Raw genomic sequence first — 27,511 nt, forward strand, 5'->3', positions numbered from 1 at the left:
CGCACTTCCACTGCAGGGGGCACAGGTTCAATCCCTGGTCCGGAACTAAGATTCCCACATGCACCATGGCCAAAACCAAACCAAAACAAACAAACAAAAAAGCATTTAAATTATTGAATAACGGTGAAATGCCTAGGTTCACGCTTCCACCTCATTCTTCTTCAAAGCTGTCAACAAAACAAAGGTGTTGGTGAAAAACCGCATCTGCGACTGTAACTTGTCACTCACACTGTGTGAAGGTCTAAAGCTGAAACCCTCTCAAGGGGGCTTTAATTTTTCCTCTCCGAAGGATTAAAATCCCATAACGGATTATTACATAACACACCTTGACATGAATCAAACATTCTGACAAGGGCAACAATAAGGATCAAATATTTACTATCATGTAATGCTATTTTTTGAGGAAAAATTCCTGAAAACCCCAATGTATCTGATAGGAGTGGCTCGAAAGGGGATCCCTGCTGTAGGGAAGCTGGGGGTACAGTGAACACCCAGCTGTTAACGTGAAAAGCTGCTGCATACGTCACAGGCCGTTTGCCACGGAGGCCGCCCTCCACCCCCTCATCGGCCCCGCGCTCGCCGCCTCATGTTCGGTGACCGGCGGGGCTGGCTGCAGGCAGCGCGATGCCACGAGAGAGCAGCTGAAGGGGGCGGTGGGATCCACGTGCACCATGAGCCTCGATCCCGGCCCTGTTTAAGGTCGGTGAGCCCAGCACACTCCGCCGGCCACTCCGTTCCAGGCCTCGGCGGCGAAGACGGCAGCGGCTGGACAAGAAGCCCGAGGACGTCTCCCGGCTTCTCTACCAACACTAGCCCGTGAAGCTGGCTCACCTAAGTGAGCGTCTACGCAAGTGGAGTGTAGGGTCGGGGCGGGGAGCGGCGGAAAACCGTAGGTTGCGGCCGAAAGCCGGCTGCGCGGGTGGGGGGGCTCGAGGAGGGGGTGGGGAAAAGGAGCCGAAAGGCCGGGGAAAATGACGCCGGCGGCGCAGAAGAGGGCTGAGTCGCGTCTGCCTTGCGGAGCCAGGTAAGGGAGTGGCCTCGGGCGGGGTCGCTCTTTCGGCCGCTGCCTCCCGCCCAGCGCCGCCTCCCCGTCCTGCCCCGGCAAGAGCAGCAGCCCGGGGATTTACCCTCGCCCGGCGCGTGCTGCCGTAACGTCTCGGCTTTCTGTCCCGCCCCGCCCCGTCCCGTCCCGCCCCGCCCCGCCCCACCCGGCCCGGCCCGGCCCGGCTCCGCCGGGCCCCGCCCCTCCAGGGCCCCGCCTCCTTCCTGGCGCGAGCCGCTTCCTGACGCGATTCCCCGCCCCCTCCTGGTTCACGCAGTGAGTCGGGCCCCGGGCAGACGCCGCCACCTGGGCCGCTGCCGCCGCCATAACCTCGATCCCCCATCTCCCGACATGGCCGAGGAGCTCTCCGCGGCCACGTCCTACACCGAAGATGATTTCTACTGCCCCGTCTGTCAGGAGGTGCTCAAAACGCCCGTACGGACCGCGGCTTGTCAGCACGTGTGAGTAGACGCCCCCTCCCCCGCGCGGAGCCGGGTGGTCGTTTAGGCCCCTCACCCCGCCCCGGACCCTGGGCTGCGGCCTGGCGGGAGCCGAGCCCGCCACGGCCTCCCCGGGCGCCGCTCGGCGCCGAGGGCCCGTTTGCGGCCGGTCGGAGGCCAGGCCGCCCTCCCCCTTAACTCCCGGCCCGCTCCCTGCGCCTGGCCCCTCAGCCGGAGCTCCCGGGCCCCGGAGCTGCCTCGTTGCCGCGCCCCCGGGGCAGTGCCCGGGGCAGTGCCAAGGCCTGTCCCCGTGGCGTCCTCGGGCCCCGAGGCCCCTGTCTTCTCCTGCAGGCCCGGGAGGAATTGCAGGGAACGTGGAGCCTTTTTGTTTCCTAGCAACCTGAGTGAAGGCTGGGGTGTCGAGTGTCAGAACCGGCCGGAGGTGCCCGCACGGCCCGCTCGCCCGGCTCCCCGACCCGCCACGCTTTCAGGTCTCCCTTTTCCTTTCAGAACCTTGGCCCATCCTTTCCAGATCGAGGAGCTCTCTTCTAACTTAACCTTTCAGACCCGCTTCACAGACCACCTTTGAAAGTGTTTCGATGCGTTCAAAATTTAGTGCAGGTTGGAATGACCTAGAATGGGTTTGCTTCCCTCATATGTTAGAACTGACAGGATTTCCGGGTATTGAAGTGATAGTTTCCCTTTGTTTTACTCTTCTGCTTATTACTTGATTACTACAAGGGTGGAGATGAGAAAGATAGACCGCTGTTGTGAGGAATGAACTGAAATTAAGGCAGTAATCCTACGGGTGATGGAGAACACAGAGGGATTCGGTGAGGTGGCCTGATGCTGTTAGGAAGAACTTTGATAATTAATATAGACTCGTAGGGTGTCCATAAGGGTTAGAAGGAGCCCTTCTGGTAAAGGTGTATAGCATTTCTGACACACCTAGCTGCTGATCAGAGTCCCTGGGGAGCTTTTTAAGTAAACATGCCAATTCCCAGGCTCCATTACAAACTTGTAAAGAATTTCTGGCAGGTGAGGCTTGGAAATCTCTATTTGAAAAAGTACATCCAGGCTTGAAAGTTCTGTGTGCTTACAAATAGCTGAAAAGAGTCGAACAAGTTTCTAAATCGATTTCTCCTTCGACCTTTTTTTTGGGGGGGGGTTCTATAATTTTGTAAAGAATGGATTGTTGAATTTGGGGTTCGTTTTTTTTTTTTTTGCGGTACGCGGGCCTCTCACTGTCGTGGCCTCTCCCGTTGCTTTTTTTGCGGTACGCTGGCCTCTCACGGTTGTGGCCTCTCCCGTTGCGGAGCACAGGCTCCGGACGCGCAGGCTCAGCGGCCATGGCTCACGGGCCCAGCCGCTCCGCGGCATGTAGGATCTTCCCGGACCGGGGCACGAACCCGTGTCCCCTGCATTGGCAGGCGGACTCTCATCCACTGTGCCATCAGGGAAGCCCGAATTTGGGGCTCTTAATCACAAACTTCCTTACAGTTGTTTCTTGAGACCCACTCTTTTCACTCCGATCCCCAGTCTTCCCTGCACTGTTGTCTACCTTATTCCTAATGATAGTGGTTGTGTGAGCCCAAGAGTATGTGACTTTTCACCATAGAAGTTATGCCAGTTATATTTTTGCCGCTTACGGGAGATGAATGACAGTCTTATTCCTTTATCATTTGGTGCAACAAATGCAGATTGTTAGAAAAATATCTTGAGATGTTTAGGGAGCAGTGTATACTTTTAGTCTTTAATCTGTTAGTGTTTATTATAACTTGATGTCTTTTCTGTGCTTGGGCTGGCAGTGGGTGGAAGAAAGGGAGGGAAGGGAGGGCACAGTGAGGCAGTAGGTCTTTTCTGGACAGAATCATTTCAATTACCTGTTAGGTGATTGACCTCATAGAACTCATTGTAATCTCTAGTTCCCCTCAAAATTCCATGCAGTTTGCTCTAGTTCACTTCCCTTGTGAGACATTTTATTAAATCAAACTGTAGTTTTGGCTTGACGTCAGTCAAGGCTGTGGAAGAGAGAGTGAAGATGATTGTTGAGGACTTTTCTTAAATCACCTCCCTGGGCTGGGATGTGAAAAGAAAATATGGAGTAGGTTTTGTTAAGAGAACTGGACACTTACTACTCACCCTCCTCCATCCCCTCCTTTACCAGCATTGTCCCCTCTCAAATGAACACACAGTTGGTCTAAGGTTCTGGCTAAACAGTTAATTAAGGTGGAGGGAGAAAAAGTTTTCTTTGGAAAGGGTGGTAATGGTGGAACAGGGTATTGATTGGGAGGAGTTTGGTGGGGAAATAGAATTCTGTTTTAAATAACCTAGTTTAGAATGTCATTTGCTTTTCCCTTTTCACAGAGGACAAACCTGTGCCTTTAAACAAATTTATATTTAGCTACAAAATTAATTTTTTGTTCATGAATAGTGAGAGATGAGGTGATAAGAGCTTTCAGCCCCTGTGCCATTTCAACTGCAGTGAAGGATTTGCCCATTCTAGTAAAAGGAGCAAGTTCATTATCACTAGAATAACTTTACCAAAATATAAATTCTCATTTAATCCTCATTCATTCCTTCAAACAGCAACTGTCGGATGCCTTCTGTGTGTCAGTTACAGGGAATACAAAGTGCTCTTTCTCTGGGACTTCCCTGGCTGTCCAGTGGTTAAGACTCCGTACTGGTTCGATCCCTGGTCGGGGAACTAAGGTCACACATGTCGTGAGGCCAAAACAAAACAAAGTGCTCTTTCTCTGGAGAATGTTAATAGTCTAATGGAGAAGACCTATACATGAATGTGATTGGTATGGAAGAAATTGAGGAGGAGAATTTATGTGACCCTTGAGAGCAGGTATCTAAATTAGCCTATGAGTTTAGGAGAGATTTCCTGGATGAAGTTATACTTTAGGTCAGAATTGGCATTCAGGGATTGTTGGGGAATACCCTGATTAGGTTTACAGCATATGCAGAGGTGAGGAGGGGTTAAGATACAAACTGTATCCCGATTACAAAGTTTGGCCAAAAGATTGAGTGTGGTAGAGATGGAGCTTAGCGACATTGGCAGGAATTTACTGTGTAAGCCAATTTGAACTTCTTCCTGAAAGCCATAGAGACCTACTGAATAATTTTGGCAGGGGAGCAGCATGATCACATTTAAATTTTAGAATGCTTACTAATTACTAGCCTTGTCTAGCTTGGTACTGGTGAGACTAGTGAAGAGGTCATTCATTGCTCTGTCAGAGAGAAACGATTAGAACCTGAACCAAGGTAATGATAGAGGGAATGGAGAGAAGAGATTCCTGACATTTTAAGGAGATTGTGTAAGATTTGATGATTGTATGTCCAGTAGTTAAGTGTATGTACGTAGATCTGGAATACATGGAACTAAAGCTGTGAGTATGGATGTAGCCCCTGGAGGAGGAGTATAAATTGAAAGATAACAGAGATCTAGATAGAACAAAGTGCTGGAGAATATATATTTAAATGTAGAGTGGAGAAAAGAACAGCCTGAGAAGGAATGGACAAGAATAGGAAGAAAACCAAGATAGAGTGTGACGGGAAACCGAGAAGAATTTTAAGGAAAGGTAGTCAGCAGTGTCAGATGCCTTAGAGTGGTCAGATGTTTTGAAAAACATGTAAAGATGAATTAAGAATATGAAAGTTGAGCAGGTATGTTTCAGAAGGTACAGACTGGCATAGTGGTAAGGTATTTATCTCTTGTTTTTTTTCCCTTTGTAATCTTCAAAGACTCTTTGAACCAAACCTCCCTTCTCTATTTTGAATGGTTAAAGAAATAACTCTGTACAGTTAGAAGTAAGCTCTATCACAATGAAAATTACATATAATAACAAGTTGATGCCTTGCCAGATTGTTAAAAATGGAAATCTAATCTGTTTGCTTCGGGGCCTATTTTATTTTTATTTTGTTTTTTGGCCCTGCCAGGTAGTGTTCGGGATCTTAGTTCCCCAACCAGGGATGGAACCTGTGTTCCCTGCACTGGGAGCGCAGGGTCTTAACCACTGGACCACCAGCGAAGTCCCAGGAAGCATCTTTTAAAATGAGCTAATATAAATCAGCCTCCACTTCTCATTAAGCACAGATTTGTATGATTCTTTATTGACCTGCTTTGGATTATCCAGTCCCTGAATTTTCACTTAATATTTCTTACAATTTGAACACCTTTATTGGTATCCTGTTTGGACAGTCATGCTCTAAATACATATTTTCAAAATATCTTCTTTACTACGTACTTGTTATAAATCTGAAAGCCAGGCTTATATGGTTTCTTGCTGATATAATAATTGCTGCTCTAGGCCATCTTTTTTTAAAAATAAATTTATTTATTTATTTTTGGCTGTGTTGGGTCTTCGTTGCTGTGCATGGGCTTTCTCTAGTTGTGGTGAGTGGGGGCTACTCTTCCTTGCGGTGCGCGGGCTTCTCATTGCGATGGCTTTTCTTGTTGTGAAGCACAGACTCTAGGCATGCGAGCTTCAATCGTTGTGGCACACAGGCTCAGTAGTTGTGGCTCGTGGGCTCTAGAGTGCAGGCTCAGTAGTTGTGGCTCATGGGCTTAGTTGCTCCGAGGCATGTGGGATCTTCCTGGACCAGGGCTCGAACCCATGTCCCCTGCATTGGCAGGCGGATTCTTAACCTCTGCGCCACTAGGGAAATCCCTCTTTGTACTTCTTATCACAGTTCATAATCATAATATTTTTGGGATCAGACGATTTGACTGATGCCATTCTCACCAGTTAGACTGGAAGCTCTTTTTAACAAGTTTTAAAAATATTTATCTATTTATTTTTGGCTGCATCGGGTCTTAGCTGCGGCACATGGGATCTTTCGTTGCAGCACACGGGCTCTACATTGCGACACGCGGGCTTCTCTCTAGTTGTGGCACGGGCTTAGTAGTTGCAGCGCACAGGCTTAATTGCCCTGCGGCATATGGGATCTTAGTTCCCCGATCAGGGAGATCGAACCCACATCCCCTGCATTGGAAGGCACACTCCTACTAGACTGTAAGCTCTTAAAAGGCAGCAACCCAGGTCTACTTGTACTTACCTGAGCCTACTGTATGTATTTGGTATTGAATAAATGTATGAATGGTGGGTTTGTGTTGGGAGACCACAGCTTACTAGCTGTATCACTTGGTCAAGTCATTTAACTCCTTTCAGCCTGTTTTCTTCTCCATAAAACAGGGGTAGAAACAACCTGTTTCACAGGGTTGTTGCAAGGGCCAAATGAGATAATGTTTGTGAATGATAATATATGTGTTTTATAGTTTTCAAAACCCATAAAAATATAAAACTATGTTTAGTTTAATAACTATAGCATCTAACACAAAAAGCTAGATTATTATTGTAAACAGAAAGGAGGCTGTTTCAAGTTTTTTGGTCCAGATATTTATTATCGAAGGTATTATTGTGAATGGAGAATATTGTAATTCACAGCTTTAAAGGTACAAAAGGAAATAATATGATTGTCTCTCACAATCACTGTTACCTTATCTATTCTTCCAGAGAACAGCATACTGTATGTATTCTTTTGTACCTTGCTATTTTCATGTTACTGTATTGGAGGTCATTCTATATCAGTACGTAAAGGGCCTTCTTACTCTTTTTTTTTGGTGGGGGGGAGATTGTAGAGTTTTCATTCATTCAGTAAGCCAACACTGAGTGTCCATTATGTGCCAACAATACTAATGTAGATTCTAGGGTTCAACAAGCCAGACAAAAATTCCTGACCCCATGGAACATATTTAGTGTTCTAGTGTTCCATTGTTTGTTTTTTTGTTGTTGTTGTTGTTGTTTTTGCGGTACGCGGGTCTCTCACTGTTGTGGCCTCTCCCGTTGCGGAGCACAGGCTCCGGACGCGCAGGCTCAGCGGCCATGGCTCACAGGCCCAGCCACTCCACGGCATGTGGGATCCCCCCGGACCCGGGGCACGAACCTTTGTCCCCTGAATCGGCAGGCGGACTCTCAACCACTGCGCCACCAGGGAAGCCCCATGTTTGATTATTTTTTTAATTATTAAATTATTTATTTATTTATCCAATCTCTTATCTATGGACACTTAGGTTGTTTCCAATCTTTTGCTGTTACAAATAATGGCACATTGATTAAACTTGTATGAATACCATTTCACATGTGAGAGTTTTTCCTGTAAGATAAATTTTCTCAAGTGGAATTGCTGGGTCAGAGGGTAAATACAAGGGAATTTGTCAGCTGTGTCACACAAGGATGACTATAGCTCTGTTGAAGTGTTTTGTACATGGAAGGTGCTTATGGTTTTGATTTGAGGACTGTGGATTATATCTTGGGTTAAGTAAAATTTTGGATTAGATTAAGGTAAATTAGCATTCATTGCTTTAACAAATATTAATGAATTCCTACTAGGTGCCCAGCTCTGTGTTATACCTACAGTGGTATACGGTTAGATATGATCCCTGCCTTCAGAACTGGCATTGGTGAGACACATTTTAATTCAAATAAACACTCAGATACATGTGCAGTTACAAACTCATAGGTTTAAAGAGAGAGTATAAGAAGGGGACCAGATCTAGGTGGGTTGGTGGGTGGATGGGTACGTAATAAAGACCTTTCTTGAGGAAGTGAAATTGTTGCTGAGATTTGTGATGTGTAGGTGTTAATTTGTGGAGGACTGTGTTTGTGTATAGAGTATTTTGGGGTGAGGGAACATTCTGGGCAAAGACCCTGAGGTAGAAGGAATGTGCAGGGCCTTGTTTTCAATGAAGTAGCATCTTGCCTTCAGTCTCATATAGGTTTATTTATTTTGAAAGTCTTAGTTTCCTTGTTTGTAAAATAAAGGAACTTTTAAAACATTTATTTATTCTTAAGAATTCAAGATTATATAAAGTTTCTGGAACCCTGCCTAAGTGCTCAATAAATAGTTACTGCTGTTTGTATAGATGTCATGTTGCTTTCCACAAAATTGGGCTAATTTACACAGTGCCATTAAGACTATTAAAGTATATCTGTATTCCATCATCTTTGCCAGCATTTTTTTAAAATTTCTCAAGCTTTTTATTTTCTAGTCTTTCTCATTCCCTTAATATAGTTACGTCTCCTCTAACAGCATAGATGGCTATCTTTTAAAACAGGAGAAAAAAGAGGCAGAGAGCCAACTCATGTTAACCAACCTTACCCTTAGCTGAGTTAAAAAATGCACAAACCAAACACAGGTCAAAGGAAGCCAGTCTCTTCCCCATGACAGCTCAGAATAAGCCAAATAAACCCCAAGGAAACGGCTACATGGGAAAGCCTTCCCATCATCACAGGGACAGGACAGAAAGTGCATGTGACACAATATCAGGAGAGCTGAGAAATCTCTGGATCTTGCCTGAAAAGGAAAGCAGCTAACAAGATGGTTTTGGAGAGGAGGTGGAAAACAGCGCAGTGGGACACAGAAAGGGCCTTGGGTTTGTAGCCTAGAAACCCCTCTGCAGGGACCTCTGCTGGTCTCCTTTGCACCCCAGATGGGCAGCCTCCTGGGAGCGTCCACCCATCTGGTCACAGCCCACGTCCACCAGTTACTGCAGCATTTGTTGGTTTACTTCTGCGGCGGCTGAAGGGCCCAATTCATTAGCAAAGGGCAGCAAGGAGTATCTGATTTCTCTCAGGGCTTTCTGGTAAGGCCCGAACTTCGTGTCTGTCCTCGTCTGCTGCTGCTGCTGCTGCTGCCTGGCCCCTCAGGGCCTTGGCGTCCAGCGGGGCGTCACTGCTCGGCCCTGCTGGCGGCCCCGGGGCGGGGGTCTTGGGCGGCTGCTTCAAGCCCCTCACAGATCTCCTGCAGCCGCTGCGGGCTGTTCCCAGAGTAGGTCATGGCGGGAAAAGTCTTCGGCCGCATGGTTAGTCCAGTTTCCTTTGACCATAAATACAATCTTGTTAAAGTGTTTTATTAGCTAAAAAGAAAAAAAAACCCCTGTCAGTAGTATCAGTTCGTTGTAAACACACTTTCACAACAATTCCGTTTTTTTTTAGAAAGCTTTTTTTTAAAAAAATAAATTTATTTTATTTTATTTATTTATTTTGGCTGCATTGGGTCTTCGCTGCTGGGCACGGGCTTGCTGCTGTGCACGGGCTTTCTCTAGTTGCGGAGAGAGGGGGCTACTCTTCATTGCGGTGGCAACAATTTCGTTTTGAAAATGTTCTTTCCTTCCATTTTTGTAGTTCCTGCAGAGAACTGAACATTTTCCAGAGACTTCATTTTGAAGATCATCTCTACCTCTCGCCTTCTACGCTGCCATCCGCGGCCGCTTGGCCCTCGGCTCCGGGGCCTCGCGGGGGACGCCGGGGTGGCCGGCGGGCGGGGACCCGGGGCACGGGGCGGATGGGCGGGCGGCCCCATCTTCCAGTGCTTGCGCCGTGGCCCAGCGCGCAGCCCGAGCAGGATACTCGCTATGTTGAGCAATTTTTTTTAAGCAATATTTTGTTAGTTTAATGCAGTTCATAATGGTGTCTAGAAGTCGCTTTAAAATTTTCTTTAGTTGCTAGCAACATATGGCTATGTGCATTTTTCCATATTAAATTTTTATATACTAATTTATAATTTTACTGTTCAGAGTGTGTAGGTACATTTGTGATCATTTCTGTGACTATGATTTAATAATAATCTATTGTAATTTATTACTTATTTTACATTATTTTCCTGTCAGTTGCTTTGTTTTTGGTATATTATTACATTTTCTTATACATTCAGATTTGAGATACTTGATTCTCTTTATCTAAAGTTATAATGCTATTCCATTTTTTCTGTTTCTTGAGTCTTTAAAAAAAGTCCATTTTTGGACTTACCTGGAATCTACTAAGATATATGATGTATGCTTTTGAATCTTTATTAATTTGCCTGTCTTATTTAGTTGACCTCAGTATTTCTTAGAGGGCATTCCTTTTCCATTCTTTTAAAAATCTTTTTAGTGTATTTGAATTCTTAAAATAATATGATTCTTTGGGATTCTTCACTTTCATTAATTACTTTTACTATTTTTAGCACAGAATAATATGACTTGTTAAAATGTTTTTGGATATAGTAGTATATATACACAAACTTGCCACAAGTACCTGCATGCACACAATTCTGTAAGTCCCATCAGGGTAGGGATTTTCATCACTTTTGTCCCCTGATATGTCCCTAGTTCTGTTATGTAGTAAGTATTTAATATGTATTTATTAAGTGAATATGCATTATAATATACGGATAAGTTAAACTGTTTATTTTGAGACCACTGTAGATTCACATGTAGTTGTAAAATAATACAGAAATTGTGTACCCTGGCCCAATTTCCCCTAATGGTAATGTTTTGTAAATAAAACCGGGATATCTTCCTTCTTAATAGAGTAAAGATAAAGAAAGTTTCCATCACCACAAAGATCCTTCACATGGCTCATTTATAGCCACACCCACTTTCCTCTTGATCCCACCCTGTGCCTCCTTAACCCTTGGCAAGCACTAATGTTCACATGTTCTCTATTTTTTTTTTAATTTTAATTTTATTTACTTTTTATTTTTTATTTTTGGCTGCGTTGGGTCTTTGCTGCAACACATAGGATCTTCGTTGCGGCATGCAGGATCGCTCATTGAGGCGTGTGGGTTTTCTCTCTCTACTTGTGGGGTGTGGACTTTGTAGTTTGCGGCATGAGGGCTCTCTAGTTGAGGGTGCGTGGGCTCAGTAGTTGTGTTGCATGGGCTTAGTTGCCCCACAACAAGTGGGATCTTAGTTCCCCGACCAGGGATCAAACCTGTGTCCCCTGCATTGGAAGGCGGATTTGTTACCACTGGACCACCGAGGAAGTCCCATGTTATCTATTTCCATAATTTTGACATTTCAAGAATCTTAAATATTGCACAATTCTATAAATAACAGTAAAAAACCCACTGAAATGTACACTTTAAATGGGTGAATGGGGTATGGTATGTGACTTAAATCTCAATAGAGCTGTTAGCAAAAAAAGAATGTTAAGTAATGTTATATAAACGGCATCAAACAATATGTAACTTTTTGGAATTTCTTTTTTCACTCAGCATAATTCTCTGGAGATTCAGGTTGTTGTGTGTTTTCATTAGTTCCTTTTATTGGTGAATATGCATCCATACATGGTATGGATGTACCACATTTTGGTTAAACATTCATTCACTGAAGGAGATCTGGAATAGCCAGTTTTTGACTATTACAAATAGAGCTGCTATAAATATTCATGTACAGGTTTTTGTGTGAACGTAAGCCTTCATTCCTCTAGGATAAATGCCCAAGAATGCAATGAATGCAATTAGTGGGTCATATGGTGGTTGCATGGTTTGTCTTTTAAGAAAATGCCAAGCTATTTTCCACAGTATCTGTACCATTTTATATTCCCACCAGCAGTGTATGAGTGATCCAGTTTCTTTGCATCCTCGCCAGTGTTTCATGTTGTCATTGTTTTATTTTTTATTATTTTTTTTATAAATTTATTTTTGGCTGCGTTGGGTTTTCATTGCTGTGCGTGGGCTTTCTCTAGTTGCGGCGAGCGGGGGCTACTGTTCGTTGGGGCGCATGGGGTTATCATTGCGGTGGCTTCTCTTGTTGCGGAGCATGGGCTCTAGGCGCATGGGCTTCAGTAATTGTGACGTGTGGGCTCAGTAGTTGTGGCTCACGGGCTCTAGAGCACAGGCTCAGTAGCTGTGGCACTAGTTGCTCCACAGCATATGGGATCTTCCCAGACCAGGGCTCGAACCCATGTCCCCTGCATTGGCAGGCAGATTCTTAACCACCGCGCCACCAGGGAAGTCCCTGTCATTGTTTTAAATTTTAAGCCATTTCAATCTGTGTAGTGATACCTCATGATTTTAATTTGTATTTTACTAATGGCTAATGATGTTGAACATCTTTTCATGGGCATGTTTACTACCGGTATATCTTAGGTTAAAATCATGTCTCTTCAGTGTCTTTTGCCTATGTTTTAATTGGATCATTTGCTTTCTAACTTTTGAGCTTTGAGACTTCTTTTATTTTATTTTATTTTTTTTGCGGTATGCGGGCCTCTCACTGTTGTGGCCTCTCCCATTGCGGAGCACAGGCTCCGGACGCGCAGGCTCAGCGGCCATGGCTCACCGGCCCAGCTGCTCCGCGGCATGTGGGATCCTCCCGGACCAGGGCACGAACCTGTGTCCCCTGCATCGGCAGGTGGACTCTCAACCACTGCACCACCACGGAAGCCCTGGGACTTCTTTATGTATTCTAGATACTACTCCTTTGTTAGGTATATGATTTACAAATATTTTTTTCCGGGTCTTTGTTTTGTTGCGGTATGCGGGCCTCTCACTGTTCTGGCCTCTCCCGTTGCGGAGCACAGGCTCTGGACGTGCAGGCCCAGCCGCTCCGTGGCATGTGGGATCTTCCCGGACCGGGGCACGAACCCGTGTCCCCTGCATCGGCAGGCGGACTCCCAACCACTTCGCCACCAGGGAAGCCCTTTTTTCCAGTCTTTGGATTGTCTTTTTATCTACTTAACAATCATTTTTGCCCAGCAAACATTTAAGAATTTTTATGAAGTCCACTTTGTCAGTTTTTCCTTTTATGGAATGTGTTTTTAACATTAAGTCTAAGAACTCTGTGTAGCTCTGTATTGTGAATATTTTCTATTTTTTTCTCAAAGTTTTATAGTTTAATGCTTCTCATTTAACTCTGCATATTGGTTTCCTAGGGCCACTGTAACAAACTACCACAAACTTGGTGGCTTAAAACAACATAAATTAATCTTTTCACAGTTCTAGAGGCTAGAAGTTTGAAATCAATTTCAGTGGACCAAAATCAAGGTGTTGGCAGGGCCTCGAGGAGCTGGGGGCACATCACTCCAGTCTTTGCCTCCATCTCAATATGGCTTCTCCTGTGTGTTTTTGTCAGATCTCCCTTTGCCTCTCTTATAAAGACACTTGTGGTGACATTTAGGACCCACCTGGATAATTCCAGCTAATTTCCTCATCCCCAAATCTTTAACAATAATCAGATCTGTTACAATATGAGGTGATATTAACTTGTTCTGGGAATTAGGAAGTGAATGTATCTTTGGATGGCCATTACCCAGTTTACTATAGTCTATGATCTGTTTTGAGTTAATTTTTTTTTTTTTTTTTTTTTTTTTTTTTTTTTACGGTACGTGGGCCTCTCACTGCTGTGGCCTCTCCCGTTGCGGAGCACAAGCTCCGGACGCGCAGGCTCAGCGGCCATGGCTCACGGGCCTAGCTGCTCCGCGGCATGTGGGATCTTCCTGGACTGGGGCACGAACCTGTGTCCCCTGCATTGGCAGGCGGACTCTCATCCACTGTGCCACCAGGGAAGCCCCCTCTGCCTTTTTTTTTTTAAACAGAAATGGTAGCATAGTATACATATAAATTGTATTCATATTTGCTTAAAGTATTTCCCTTAGGGAATATAAAACATAAATAAAGCTAAAATATTTTTTAACAATTATTGTAATGAGTAGTGTGTATTTTTTCAGGCTAAGTTAAAACTTTTAAACGTGAATGTGTCTGTAACCTATATAGAGTATTCTTTTGGATGTGTACATTTGAGTGTTGTGCCCCAACCCTGTTTTTCCCATGAGCTCTGTGGTTTTTATTGGATGATTTTGCTTAGTGCAGTGACTTCTAGGAATGTGTGTGACACTTTACAGCAGAACTGAGTCTTTCAGAGAGCTTTTCTGAGTCTTTATATTTCTATGTCAGCTAAAAGAAAGCTGGTATAGAAATATTAATATCAGACCATTTAATTCAGATAGCATTACAAAAAAGAGAGTCATTTCATGTGGATAAAAGGAATAATCATGAACTTTTTTGCAGCTACCAACGTAACTTTAGATGAAAACTGACAGAATTGTTGGGAGGAATTGACAGACCCACAGTTTTTTGCCCTTTCAGGAGGAACTGATTTTCACTGAAAATCACATAATGAAGAACACCTTTAAAATAGGAAGAGAATTTGGATGTTGAAAGCACATGATCATTTCAATAGATGCTAAAAGCATTTAATAGAGTTCAGCCTTTCATTATAAAATGTCATAGCAAATTAGGAATAGGATGGAGCTTACTTTTATTCTAATTAAGGGTAGCTTCCCTAAAATCTATAGTAAATGTACTGAATAGTAGACCCTATGTGCTTTTCTAGTCAAGAACTAGACAAGGGTATTTATATCCTCCCTACCATTTAACATTGTATTTCAGGCTTTAGGCAATTCAGTGAGAAAAGAAGAAATAAGGTATACAAAGATGGAAAAAGAGATAAAATTGTCATAATTTGTAGATGATAAAACTACATCTAAAACCTAAGAGAAACGACTAACTAACAAATGATTAGAACTACTAAGAATGTACAGAGAGGTTTCTGGATATAAGAACAACAGACAAAAGTCAGTAACATTTTTTTATACCAACAGTAATCAGATAAAAAATTAATAGAAAGAATCCTATTTATAATGCAACAAAAACTATAAATAGTTTATAAATAATTAGACTATTATAATCTAGTAAAAATGTCAAGACTTCTGTAGGGAAAGTTGAAAAACTACTGAAAAGCATAAGAAATCTGAATAGGTGGAGAGACATGACATGTAACCATGCAATAAAATTAAGATGCCAGGTCTCCCTCAGATGGTTCTAAAAAAGCTAATGCAATTCCAATAAAGTCTCAACATCATTGTTTTGGTAGAACTTGAAAAACTGATTAAAAAGTCATAATGATGTGTTAATGACCATGAATAACTGAGAAAATTTGGAAAAAGTAGAACATAGAGATAGAACCAACCCTGCTAGATACCGTGACGTAGTATTATGAAGTTATAGTAATTAAAATGGTATGGTATTAATTCAGCAGTAGATAAATGATCAGTAGGACATATACTAGAGAGCCCAGAAATAATTCCATACATGTATTAGAACTCTGATAGATATGACATGGCAAATCGGGGAAAAGATGGCTTATTCAGTAGAATGGTATTTGGATAATGGCTTTGCATATGAAATCTCTATTGTTTACTGTACATAGAGGTATTTTTAGGTGAATTAAAAACTTAAATGTGATGAGCAAAACTTAAACTTCTTAGAAGGCAATGTAGGGAAATATCCCTGATCTTGAGAAGGGGAAGGCTTAAGACTATGAGCACAAACCGTAATTTTAGGAAAAGGTGATGAATTTAGACTATATTAAAAATTAAAAATTTTCCATATCAAAAGACCACAAACAAGGTTAGAGACAAGTGATAACAGACTCAACAGTGATAACATTCTGTTGTTATACAAGATTATATCAGAACGGATTGGTTTATATGTATTTTTTTCCCCTGCACATTGATGTTTTGAGCCATTAGCAAATGGTTACATTAGCTGAAGAGAAGTACACTAAAACTCAGTTGAATATAGCAAGCCACAGAATTGTACACTACTGTACGAAACACACAACCTACATTTTTTTCTTGGTTCGGTTTGGCCATGAGATCTCTCTGGAATTTATCAGCTTTAATCACTCCTTTCTAACCCCTCACCTCTTTTTTTTAAGCTTTAGAGTAAAATGTTTATTAAGAACGTAAATGTCTTTTAAAATGTGTTAGTATTTTTATTAGGGTTGTTTGCGTTTTTTTTTGTTTTTTTTTGTTTTTTTGTGATACGCGGGCCTCTTACTGTCGTGGCCTCTCCCGCTGTGGACCACAGGCTCAGGACGCGCAGGCTCAGCGGCTATCACGGGCCTAGCTGCTCTGTGGCATGTGGGATATTCCCGGACTGGGGCACGAACCCGTGACCCCTGCATCAGCAGGCGTACTCTCAACCACTGCGCCACCAGGGAAGCCCTGTTTGGGTTTTTGTTAGTTCTCTGATGACAGTGTTCTCCGGGCAGTTAGTCTACCCCAACCATTTTTTCCCCACAAGCCCTGTAAGTTTTAGTGTGCAGTTTTGCAGAATGTGTCGTTTCTCGGTATTTTATTTATTGCATTATCAGAAATGCCTAGGGTTCAAAAAGCAAATAGTTCAGTAGCCAGAAGATGAAATTCTAGGTTATAAGTCACTTTCCCTCAGAACTTTGAACACATCCTTCTATTGTTTTGTCATCTGTTTGTTATTGCTGATGAGATTGAAGCTAATCTGATTCTCTTTCCTTAGTACGTGATCTGTTTTTTATTCCCTCTCTGGAAGCTATTAGAAGTTGAAAAAATAATTATTTAAGATTTTCTAGTGATCCGGATGAAAATCTTTCAGAAATTCATTGTACTGGTCATTTGGTTGTCTCTTATTTTGCAGACGTATTTTTTTAGCTCTGGAAATTTTCTAGCGATTTTTTTTTTTTGGTTTGTTTTTAAGCCCAGTTAGAAGATTAATTTAGCTATTTTTATAACAGTTTAAACATATTTACCCTTGTTTTTACTCCTAATTGAAAAAAATTAAGTGTAGTATTCCTAACAGAAAAGTGCCCCATCATAAAAGTCAGCTCAGTGAATTTTTTTCAAACTGAGCACACCTTATGTGTTCAACACCCATACCAAGCAATAGAACTCCAGAACTCCATTACCAGCATTTCAGGAACTCCTCAATTCTCCAAGGAGTGTATCCCACTTCTTCCAGGACACCACTATTTTGACTTTTAACAATATAGTTTTACCTGCTCTTTGATCTTTATAAAAATAGAATCATACACCATTATAGGGCAATTATACTCCAATAAAGATGTAAAAAAAAAAAAAGAATCATGCAGCTTGTAGTCTTTTGCGTTTGGCTTCCAAAGCTTAACATACATCCAAATTCATTCTTATTACGGTATACTATAGTTTTAATTTTGTGGATATGCTGTCATTGTTTATGCATTTTTCTGTTGATGGACATTTGTATGGTTTTCAGCTTTTGGCTATTACAAATAGTGTGGCAATGAACTTTCTAGGAAATTTCTTCTGATGAGATATGCAAGTCAGTTGGGTATATACTTTGGAGTGGAATTACTTGGCTATATTAGATACTGCCAAATGGTTGTATTAATTTTCAAAATGGTTGTATCAGTTTACACTTTTATAGCATTGAGTGCAAGTTTAGGTTGGTTTCACATCCTCCTCAACACTTGGTATTTTCCACCTTTTTCATTTTGGTCATTCTGGTGGGTATGTAGTGTTATATACTATTTCAGGTATTGAATAAGTGGGCTTTGAAATTTTGGTTTATTTTATCCACTCCCCCTAAATACAGCTTATGTTTGTACACCCAGGTTTCAAAAAATCTTTTAATATTCTGTGTTTATATTTTACTTGTAATTGTTAAATTAGCCAGCATATTCACTAATTTACCTGCTAATAGTTACTAACCTGCTTCATTTCGTTCACTCAAGCTCCATCAATTTTATGCATGGTTATCTCTGTGTAATGAATTTTGTTGGTGTGAACTTTGTTGACAGTTTCAATTTTTATTTAAAGAGGAAGGTTTAGCTTAATAGTTTGGTGATAGTTTTACCTTTAGCTCTTTAATTACTGTTTTCTCTTTGGTAATTTATTAGACTTGGCTTCTATAACATTATTTACTCTTGGTTCTTCTGTTTCTTTGAACCTTCCTTTAATGTTTATATCTCTCTAGATTGTTTCTTTAGTGTTCTTCTTACCTTATCTGCTCTCCATATTCTTCCCCCCAATTTTCAGATCCAATTTTCCACTTGTTTGCTGGATAACACGCATTGAGCTTTTTGTAGGTACTTTATTTTTTTAATACATTTATTTATTGATTGATTGATTGATGGCTGTGTTGGGTCATTGTTGCTGCGCTTGGGCTTTCCCTAGTTGTGGCGAGCGGGGGCCAGTCCTTGTTGTGGTGCGCAGGCTTCTCCCGTTGCGGAGCACAGGCTCCAGGCGCACAGGCTTCAGTAGTTGTGGCACATGTGCCTAGCTGCTCCTCGGCATGTGGGATCCTCCCAGACCAGGGCTTGAACCTGTGTCCCCTGCATCGGCAGGCAGGTTCTTAACCACTGCGCCAGAAGGGAAGCCCTGTAGGTACTTTAAACTTGCGTTTTTCTGTTAAACCAACTCTTCTAGTATTTTTCAGTTTGGTTAACACAGTCACCTTTTACTCAGTCTTCTAAATTAGAAATGCTTTTCTTTCTCATTCTCTCACAAGTAATTGTCAAAAAATTATATTTTATTTTTTAACCTAGGATGCCCCCTTCATACACAGTCATAGACATTGAGAACTATGTCTCTAAAATAGAGACCCTCTGTCCCTCCTTCCTACTCCTGCCTTAATGTAGACCGTATCATGATCTAGACTATTGTTCCAGTTAGTCTTGTGGGGTTTTTTGTTTGACTCTCCTTTCTTCTTTTTTTCCTTTTTACAGTCCCCCTGATTAAAGAATGCAAATACTGAGTGAAACAAAGAATTTAAATTAAAAATGTATTACACCAAATTTACAAAACATATAAACAGAATTTCAGTTTTTAATCTAAACAATTAAACTTAAAAATGATGGTCTTTGTAACTTTGTGGTATTTATACTTGTGAAGTTATTAAAGCTCAAAATGGCATTCAGAGTTTTGGGACACCCTCACTAAGGATTTTGTTAAGTATTGACAAATTGCTATTCAGAAATGTAGAGCACGGGGCTTCTCTGGTGGTGCAGTGGTTGAGAGTCTGCCTGCTAATGCAGGGGACGTGGGTTCGAGCCCTGGTCTGGGAGGATCCCACATGCCGCAGAGCGGCTGGGCCTGTGGGCCACAACTACTGAGCCTGTGCGTCTGGAGCCTGTGCTCCGCAACAAGAGAGGCTGCTATAGTGAGAGGCCCACGCACCGCGATAAAGAGTGGCCCCTGCTTGCCGCAACTGGAGAAGGCCCTCGCACAGAAATGAAGACCCAACACAGCCCAAAATAAATAAATTAAAAAAAAAAAAATGTAGAGCACTCATTTCTTTATGTCTCCTTTAACACTGGATATTATAATTTTTTTAAACTAGTGTTTTGACAACTGAAAAATGTATTTTTGTCTTGTTTACTTTGCATTTCTTTGACTCCTGGTTATGATGAATATTTTCCATGTTTTAAAGTATTGGTGATCACTTCTAATGCTACCTTAGTGATATTAGCTACTATTTATCAAGCACTTTGCTGACTCAAAAATAACTGTCTTGAGCGTTTTATTACATTACCTATCTTAATCCTGTGAACAACCCTATCAAGTGTAGATGCTTATTGTATGTGTGAGGAAACTGATTTTCAAGAAGAGTGACTTGCTCAGCGCCTGGTTAGTAAACTCAGTGTGATCTGTTATCACACTATTACCTCGCAACTTTTTTGTTAGTATAGATGTGGAAGATTAGTATATTTGTATTTATAGGGGGTTGAATTAAATGTATAATTATTCTAGAGCCCAGGTACAGATGGCTGTGATTTTTTTTTTTTTTTTTTTTTTTTTTGCGGTACACGGGCCTCTCAATGTTGTGGCCTCTCCCGTTGCGGAGCACAGGCTCCGGATGCGCAGGCTCAGCAGCCATGGCTCATGGGCCCAGCTGCTCCGCGGCATCTTCCCAGACCGGGGCACGAACCCGTGTCCCCTGCATCGACAGGCAGACTCTCAACCACTGCGCCACCAGGGAAGCCCAGGATTCTTAAGTATTTCTCAAATTATATTCCATTGCACACTGTTGTGGGAATTTTCATACATCCTGACCACAGAAGTTTGGGCAACACTTGGTTTCCTTAGCAGAGAAACCTTAATAACTTTGAATAATCCTTGAATTTTGGAAATCAGTTTCTGTAGGAGACCTATTCATATCTTGTAGAACAACATCTTGAAGTACATCAGTTTGAGACAAAGCTGATGTGTGGTCCATTCTCTCATTTTGTAAGGGGAGGAAATGGAGATCCATTGTGGTTAAGTGTGTTGCCTGAAAATCACACAGCTGCTAAACAACACAGGATAAGATGCAGTTTTCCTTTGTACCATGCTTCCCCTGATAATGTTATATAATATTTATTTTTCCTGTATTATGTTAAAAGTAGTTTCTTTAGTATTCCCATCTAGTCCAGACATTAGTCTTACACTGAGAAATTCATATACAGTTTTAAAAAATTCTAGATTTATGTACATACAAATAGCCTAGCATGATTACATACCCATAACTGCTGTGTTTAATTATTGAAATGAAAAGAGTACTTTTTTCTGTAGTTAACCTGTCACAAATGTTTGGTTTAGTTTCTGTAGAAAATGTTTCCTGACTGCAATGAGAGAAAGCGGAATACATTGTCCCCTGTGTCGTGGAAATGTGACTAGAAGGGAAAGAGCATGTCCTGAACGGGCCTTAGACCTTGAAAATATCATGAGGAGGTTTTCTGGTAGCTGCAGATGCTGTGCAAAACAGGTAGAGTAAATGTGACATAGTTCTTTGAAAGTCAAGTTTCTACTCTGAAATTTCTGTTTGACTTGTCTTGGTGGGTACTGTTTTGAAGAGAAATTATTTAGGTTGAGAATTGGGTAGAAAAGGCCAGAAAAGCTGTGGCTGTAGATCTTACTAGATTATAAACTTACTGAGAACAGAGACCGAAAGATAGATACAGTCTCTGAATTTGCCGTAATTTTTAGCGTGGCATTTTTTTCAAAATAAACACTCGTTGATTACCTGCTAAATGAACTGAATGAACAGACTGGCATTTAACTCATTGAAGCCCCATTCCGGAACAGATTCAGCCCTTGAATAGTTTTTCTGGTGGTAGTATCATTATTGCAATTTTGCAGGTAGAAATGGGCCAAATGGATTTATGTAGTCAAGGGGGAACTCTCTAGCTGCCCACTGTACTTGGATGTTTATGTATTTATCTAAGAAATCACAAAATACTTGGCAGAAGACTTTGCCTTTTAAGGAACAGGTGTAAAAAATCAGGTATTGGCAAATAACTGGCATTAATTCTCCAGTCTGGATTTTATTCTACCGTTTGGAGAGGGATTGAAATGGTGAGAGGTGGTTAGGCTTTGAGTATATTCGTTTATTATGGATTTATCACAACCACTTTTTCAAACAGCTAATAAAGTCAGTGAGCAAAAAAACCAGTTGCTGTTTCATGCATTCACACAAGACATACCTGCTTTTCCATGTCTTTGAGGGAGGTGTTAACTGACAGGGCAATGAAGTGAAGCTGGAAAATACACTTGAGAGATTTCTGGCTCTGCTCCTCAGAGAGAAACTGAAAAATGTTCCAAGTGTTAACTTGGGAACTTAGTTTTCTAAAGCACTTTCTACCTCTGCCAGGTTGCAGTAGTTAAAGAAATAAAAAGATGCCCAGTGCTATGAGGCAACCTCTTAATACTTTTAATATTATTTTTTGTCTATTAGTGGTATTTTTTTTTCAGGTGTAAAATTATTTGTTAATTTTTATGGTGAGTTTACAGACAGTTGGACTCATCTCCATTGTCTCTGAATCTAATGGAGAGAAACTTACTGCTTATTTTCAGCTCCTACTTAAGAATTAAATCATTTACTTAAAAAAAAAACCAAAGACCTCTTGTTTAAATGGAATATTTTGTTATCTATTTCTGCCTTGTTTTTTTCCTTCTTGTTGGCAATATCTCAAGTCTTATGAGTTCCTTTTTATATTAAAAGTCATATTACATTAAACATTTTTTAAATGTTTTATTATGGTAAAATATATAACGTAAAACGTACCTTTTTTTTAGTTTTATTTTATTTTTTTTATAAGTGAAAGATTGTGGTAAACTTTTTTTATACAATATGTGTCCATTTGGTAAGAAAATGATATGTATATACATACACACAATCTGTATGAAGCATCAAATGAACAATTAGAGTGCAGTATCATGAATGGTAAGGTAGAAAACGTACCATTTTTAAGTGTACAATACAGTGGTATTAAGTACATTCATAACATTGTACAGCAATCACCACTATCTATTTCCAGAATTTTTTGATCATCCCAAACAGAAACTCTGTACCTGTTAAATTGTAACTTGCCGTTCCCCCACCCCCACCCCGACCCCTCTAGTAACCTGTATTCTACTGTATCTCTGAATTCTGTTCTACCTCATATAAATGGAATCATGTTATATTTGTTCTTTTGAAAGTCACATTACATTTAATCAATAATTTACAGATTAAATTCTATCGCATGAGACATCATTACAAATCTTGTAAGAAGTACCAAGATGAATATGGTGTTTCTTCTGTCATTCCCAACTTTCAGATCTCTCAAGATTCAGTAGGGAACAGGTAAGCAATATTTATTCTTATAGTTTTTATTTTTATAGTTAAAATGGAAACTTTGCAGAGACTGTATAAAGTGTTTTTGTGTATGTGTGGGTGTTTGTGTTTTTAAAGTAAATTGCCTTTGTCCTCATAAGTTTGTTTGATGCATGTAAAATGACATCTGGGAGATTGACTTTATGCTAGACTTAAGCTTATGTTATGTAAAAATCATTCTAAGAAACTTTACATGTCTGAATAAAAAGTAGATCTGTGAATTGAATGTTTTCTTTTGCAACTGAAATTACTTGAAAGCTAGAGAAAATCCCTTTCAGTAATGTACTTGCAAACTAGAATCCTTTTACTCTCTAAGAATAGAATTGTTTGAAATTTTTATTTTGATAAAATGTCATGTAAAAGTGAGATTTGGTACGATTAAATTTGTAGTTCTATTTTAGTCTCAATTCTTTTAAAGCTAGGTTTTGGCTTGATTTGTATCTTATTGTCTCAGGTTTATGAACATTAAACATTTTTATGAAATGTATTTTATGAATAAGAATGGCCAGAATGCACATGTGTGGTTTAAAAAATAGTGACAAAACAAATACCTAAGCCGGGTTAAAAATTATAACATTTTTCAGGACCTTATTTTTTTAAAAATAAGTTTATTTTATTTATTTATTTATTTTTGGCTGTGTTCGTTGCTGCACGCGGGCTTTCTCTAGTTGCTGTGAGTGGGGGCTGCTCTTTGTTGCAGTGCGTAGGCTTCTCATTGTGCTGGCTCCTTTCATTGTGGAGCACGGGCTCTAGGCACGTGGGCTTCAGTAGTTGCGGCACGCGGGCTCAGTAGTTGTGGCTCACAGGCTCTAGAGCACAGGCTCAGTAGTTGTGGTGCACGGACTTAGTTGCTCTGCGGCCTATGGAATCTTCCCAGACCAGGGATCGAACCCATGTCCCCTGCATCGTCAGGCGGATTCTCAACTACTGTGCCACCAGGGAAGCTCCTTTCAGGACCTTAGAATCTCCTTGTGAGCCCATGCCAATTTGAACCCCATACTCCCAGAGGTAACCACTATCCTCTTTTTTGGATTGTTCATTCTTTTGCTTTTCTTTATAGTATTACCACCCACGCATGTATCTCTAAACAATGAAGTGCTTAATTTTTAAAAACTCAGTAGCAAGCACACACCATTCTGTAAAGAAAGGCAGTATTGGCAGCATTATAGAAGGGCTCCCAGGAGGCGATATCTTAAGCAGAGTCTTTAAGATTTTATTTTAGTAGCATTTCATTTCACATGTTGCTAATTTTCAGTAATTTAACCACTCTTAGAAGCACTTATACTGTAGTAAGGCTTCTTTTCAACTCCTTAGTTGAAACTGTTCAGGTAAAGGTCTTTAGTAATTTTCTTATTTCCTGCTCTTTTAGGTTCTCGTTTTACTTGACTCAGTGTCTTTGGATGAAATTGGTCACTCTTATTTTGTGATTTTTAAAAAAATCCCCTTCGGTTCATCCTTTTTGGTTTTTTTATTTCTGTACTTCTGCTGTATTGAAATTACTCAACAATTTGTTATTAACCCAGTAGATTATTCTTAAGTGCAGGGATGGTGTTTGTCTTGTTCAACAATGTGTCTCTAGTTCTTAGCAAAGTTCCTAGTATATATGATGTGCACAGTCACTGCTTGTTAAATGACTCAGTTTTCTTCTCATGAGACATGCCTTCTTCCCTCTTACCCCCCAGATCTAATTGCTCATAGGTACTATTGATTTCTAATAGCAGTATTCTTATCTGTGCTTTTCTTCTGCCCCTATTGTCACTTCCGTAGCTCAAGTCCCCATCATCTCTCACTTGAACTGTTGTAGTATTCTTTTAGTTGGTGGTCCTCCTTTAATCTGTCCTGTATACGATTGCCAAAGTGATATTTCAGAAGTGCAACTCTGACCTCTTTCTCCTTGTCCTTGTACCTACGCTTCTGTACCTTGTCAGTGACTTCCTGTGGCCCCATAGCTGTGTTTCTCCTGGGTTCCACGGGCCAGTAAGGGCTCTGTGAACTGCTTAAACTGCCAATTTTTTGTGTGTACTATGTGCATTTTTCTGGAGAGAGAATGTCAAGATTCTCAAGGGGTTCCATGATCTAATTCAACAACTAGCTTAATAAGACAAAATCCCTATTCTAAAGCCCTTTCTGATCTGGCACTTACCTTTCCGTTTAGCCTTTGTCTTTCTTGGCTACCCATATTGCATAATATGCCTTAGCCATGTTGAATTATTCCCACTGTATCCTGGCCATCCTTGAGAAGCAATATAACTTAGTCATTAAACATGAAGACTTGGAGCCAGACTGCTGGGTACGAGGCTCTGTCATTTACTAATTGTATGACTTTGGCAAGAAACTGTACCTCAGTTTTCTCATCTGTTTAAAAAGGTAGTGGTGATACTATTAAACACCTCATTGGTGGGAGTCAATAAGTAGGTTAATAGAAGTAAAACATATTGAATAGCACCTTACTTGGTGAATGTTTGGGGGTTTTTGTTTGCTTTGTTTTGTTTTTTGCTTTGTTTTTTGTTTTGTTTGCTTTGTTGGTTTTGTTTTGTTTTTTTTTTCCTGCTGTGCAGCGCATCTTGCGGAATCTTAGTTGCCTGACCAGGGACTGACCCCGTGCCCTCGGCAGTGAAAGCACAGAGTCCTAACCGCTGGACTGCCAGTATAGGAAGTCACAAGGAATAGTCATGTACTCTGGGTCTACTGAAAGCAGGGGAGGGGAGAAAGTAGACACCAGAATTGGAGAAAGAAAGCTATGTGGAGAGGGCAGTTGGAGAGGGATGCAACCAGTCAAGGCAGTTTTGCTGGGAAGGAGTCTGGAAAATAGGTATCCTAACCTTCCTCTTGTTCTTCCTCCAAATCTCCTGCTGGGCTGAACCCATTTGGGAAGCAGAGAAGGGAACCTGTTAATGCAGGTTAGTTTCTCAGTACAAAGAGCATGGTGAAAAATGGAGGAGAGAAGATCTAGAGGGGCAAAAAATATACCCAGCACATAGGATTTCAGTTATTAGCTGAACATATTGTAATACTCTGTACACTGTGCTTCACAGCTTCCAAGTAGTACAAAGAGGAAAACATCCACTATGTTATTAATAGTGTCTATGATATCGTAGACATTCACAGAAAGATAGACAAGATGAAAAGGCAGAGGGCTATGTACCAATGAAGGAACAAGATAAAACCCCAGAAAAACAACTAAATGGAGATAGGCAACCTTCCAGAAAAAGAATTCAGAATAATGAGAGTGAAGATGATCCAGGACCTCGGATAAACAATGGAGGCAAAGATCGAGAAGATGAAAGAAATGTTTAACAAAGATCTAGAAGAATTAAAGAACAAACAGAGATGAACAGTACAATAACTGAAATGAAAAATACACTAGAAGGAATCAACAGCAGAATAACTGAGGCAAAAGAACAGGTAAGTGACCTGGAAGACAGAATGGTGGAATTCACTGCTGCAGAACAGAATAAAGAAAAAAGAATGAAAAGAAATGAAGACATCCTAAGAGACCTCTGGGACAACATTATACACAACAACATTCGCATTATAGGGGTCCCAGAGGGAGAAGAGAGAGAGAAAGGACCTGAGAAAATGTTTGAAGAGATTATAGTCAAAAACTTCCCTAACATGGGAAAGGAAATAGCCACCCAAGACCAGGAATCGCAGAGTCCTATACAGGATAAACCCAAGAAGAAACATGCCAAGACACATAGTAATCAAATTGGCAAAAATTAAAGACAAAGAAAAATTATTGAAAGCAGTAAGGGAAAAATGACAAGTAACGTACAAGGGAACTCCTATAAGGTTAACAGCTGATTTCTCAGCAGAAACTGTACAAGCCAGAAGGGAGTGGCATGATATACTTAAAGTGATGAAAGGGAAGAACCTACAACCAAGAGTACTCTACCCAGCAAGGATCTCATTCGGATTCGATGGAGAAATCAAAAGCTCTAAGACAAGCAAAAGCTAAGAGAATTCAGCACCACCAAACCAGCTCTACAACAAATGCTAAAGGAACTTCTGTAAGTGGGAAACACAAGAGAAGAAAAGGACCTACAAAAACAAACCCAAAGCAATTAAGAAAAATGATAATAGGAACATACATATCAATAATTACCTTAAACGTGAATGGATTAAATGCTCCAACCAAAAGACACAGGCTTGCTGAATGGATACAAAAACAAGACCCATATATATGCTGTCTTCAAGAGACCCACTTCAGACCTAGGGACACATACAGACTGAGAGTGAGGGGATGGAAAAAGATATTCCATGCAAAGGGAAATCAAAAGAAAGCTGGAGTAGCAATACTCATATCAGATAAAATAGACTTTAAAATAAAGAATGTTACAAGAGAGAAGGAAGGACACTACATAATGATCAAGGGATCAATCCAAGAAGAAGGTATAACAATTATATATGCACCCAACATAGGAGCACCTCGATACATAAGGGAACTGCTAACAGCTCTAAAAGAGGAAATCGACAGTAAGACAATAATAGTGGGGGACTTTAACACCTCACTTACACCAATGGACAGATCATCCAAACAGAAAATTAATAAGGAAACACAAGCTTTAAAGGACACAATTGACCAGATAGATTTAATTGATATTTATAGGACATTCCATACAAAAATAGCAGATTACACTTCTCAAGTGCTCACAGAACATTCTGCAGGATAGATCACATCTTGGGTCACAAATCAAGCCTCAGTAAATTTAAGAAGATTGAAATCATATCAAGCATCTTTTCCGACAACAACGCCATGAGATTAGAAATC

The 27,511-nt window shown here is 41.0% G+C and overlaps 1 protein-coding gene across 1 annotated transcript in view; it reads left to right on the forward strand.

Annotated features, from left to right (window-relative positions):
* The first annotated feature begins 1,318 nt into the window (after positions 1 to 1,318).
* RNF138 (ring finger protein 138) overlaps positions 1,319 to 27,511 on the forward strand; it is a 42,894-nt gene continuing 16,701 nt past the window's right edge. The window contains exons 1-3 of the mRNA XM_060028855.1: positions 1,319 to 1,503; positions 20,685 to 20,850; positions 22,595 to 22,710. Of these exons, the coding sequence (XP_059884838.1) occupies positions 1,394 to 1,503; positions 20,685 to 20,850; positions 22,595 to 22,710 (392 nt within the window). The 5' untranslated portion in view covers positions 1,319 to 1,393. The remainder of the gene's footprint in view (positions 1,504 to 20,684; positions 20,851 to 22,594; positions 22,711 to 27,511) is intronic.

The sequence above is a fragment of the Delphinus delphis genome, chromosome 13, assembly GCF_949987515.2.
Source record: "Delphinus delphis chromosome 13, mDelDel1.2, whole genome shotgun sequence".
In the NCBI taxonomy this organism is placed as follows: Eukaryota; Metazoa; Chordata; class Mammalia; order Artiodactyla; family Delphinidae; genus Delphinus; species Delphinus delphis.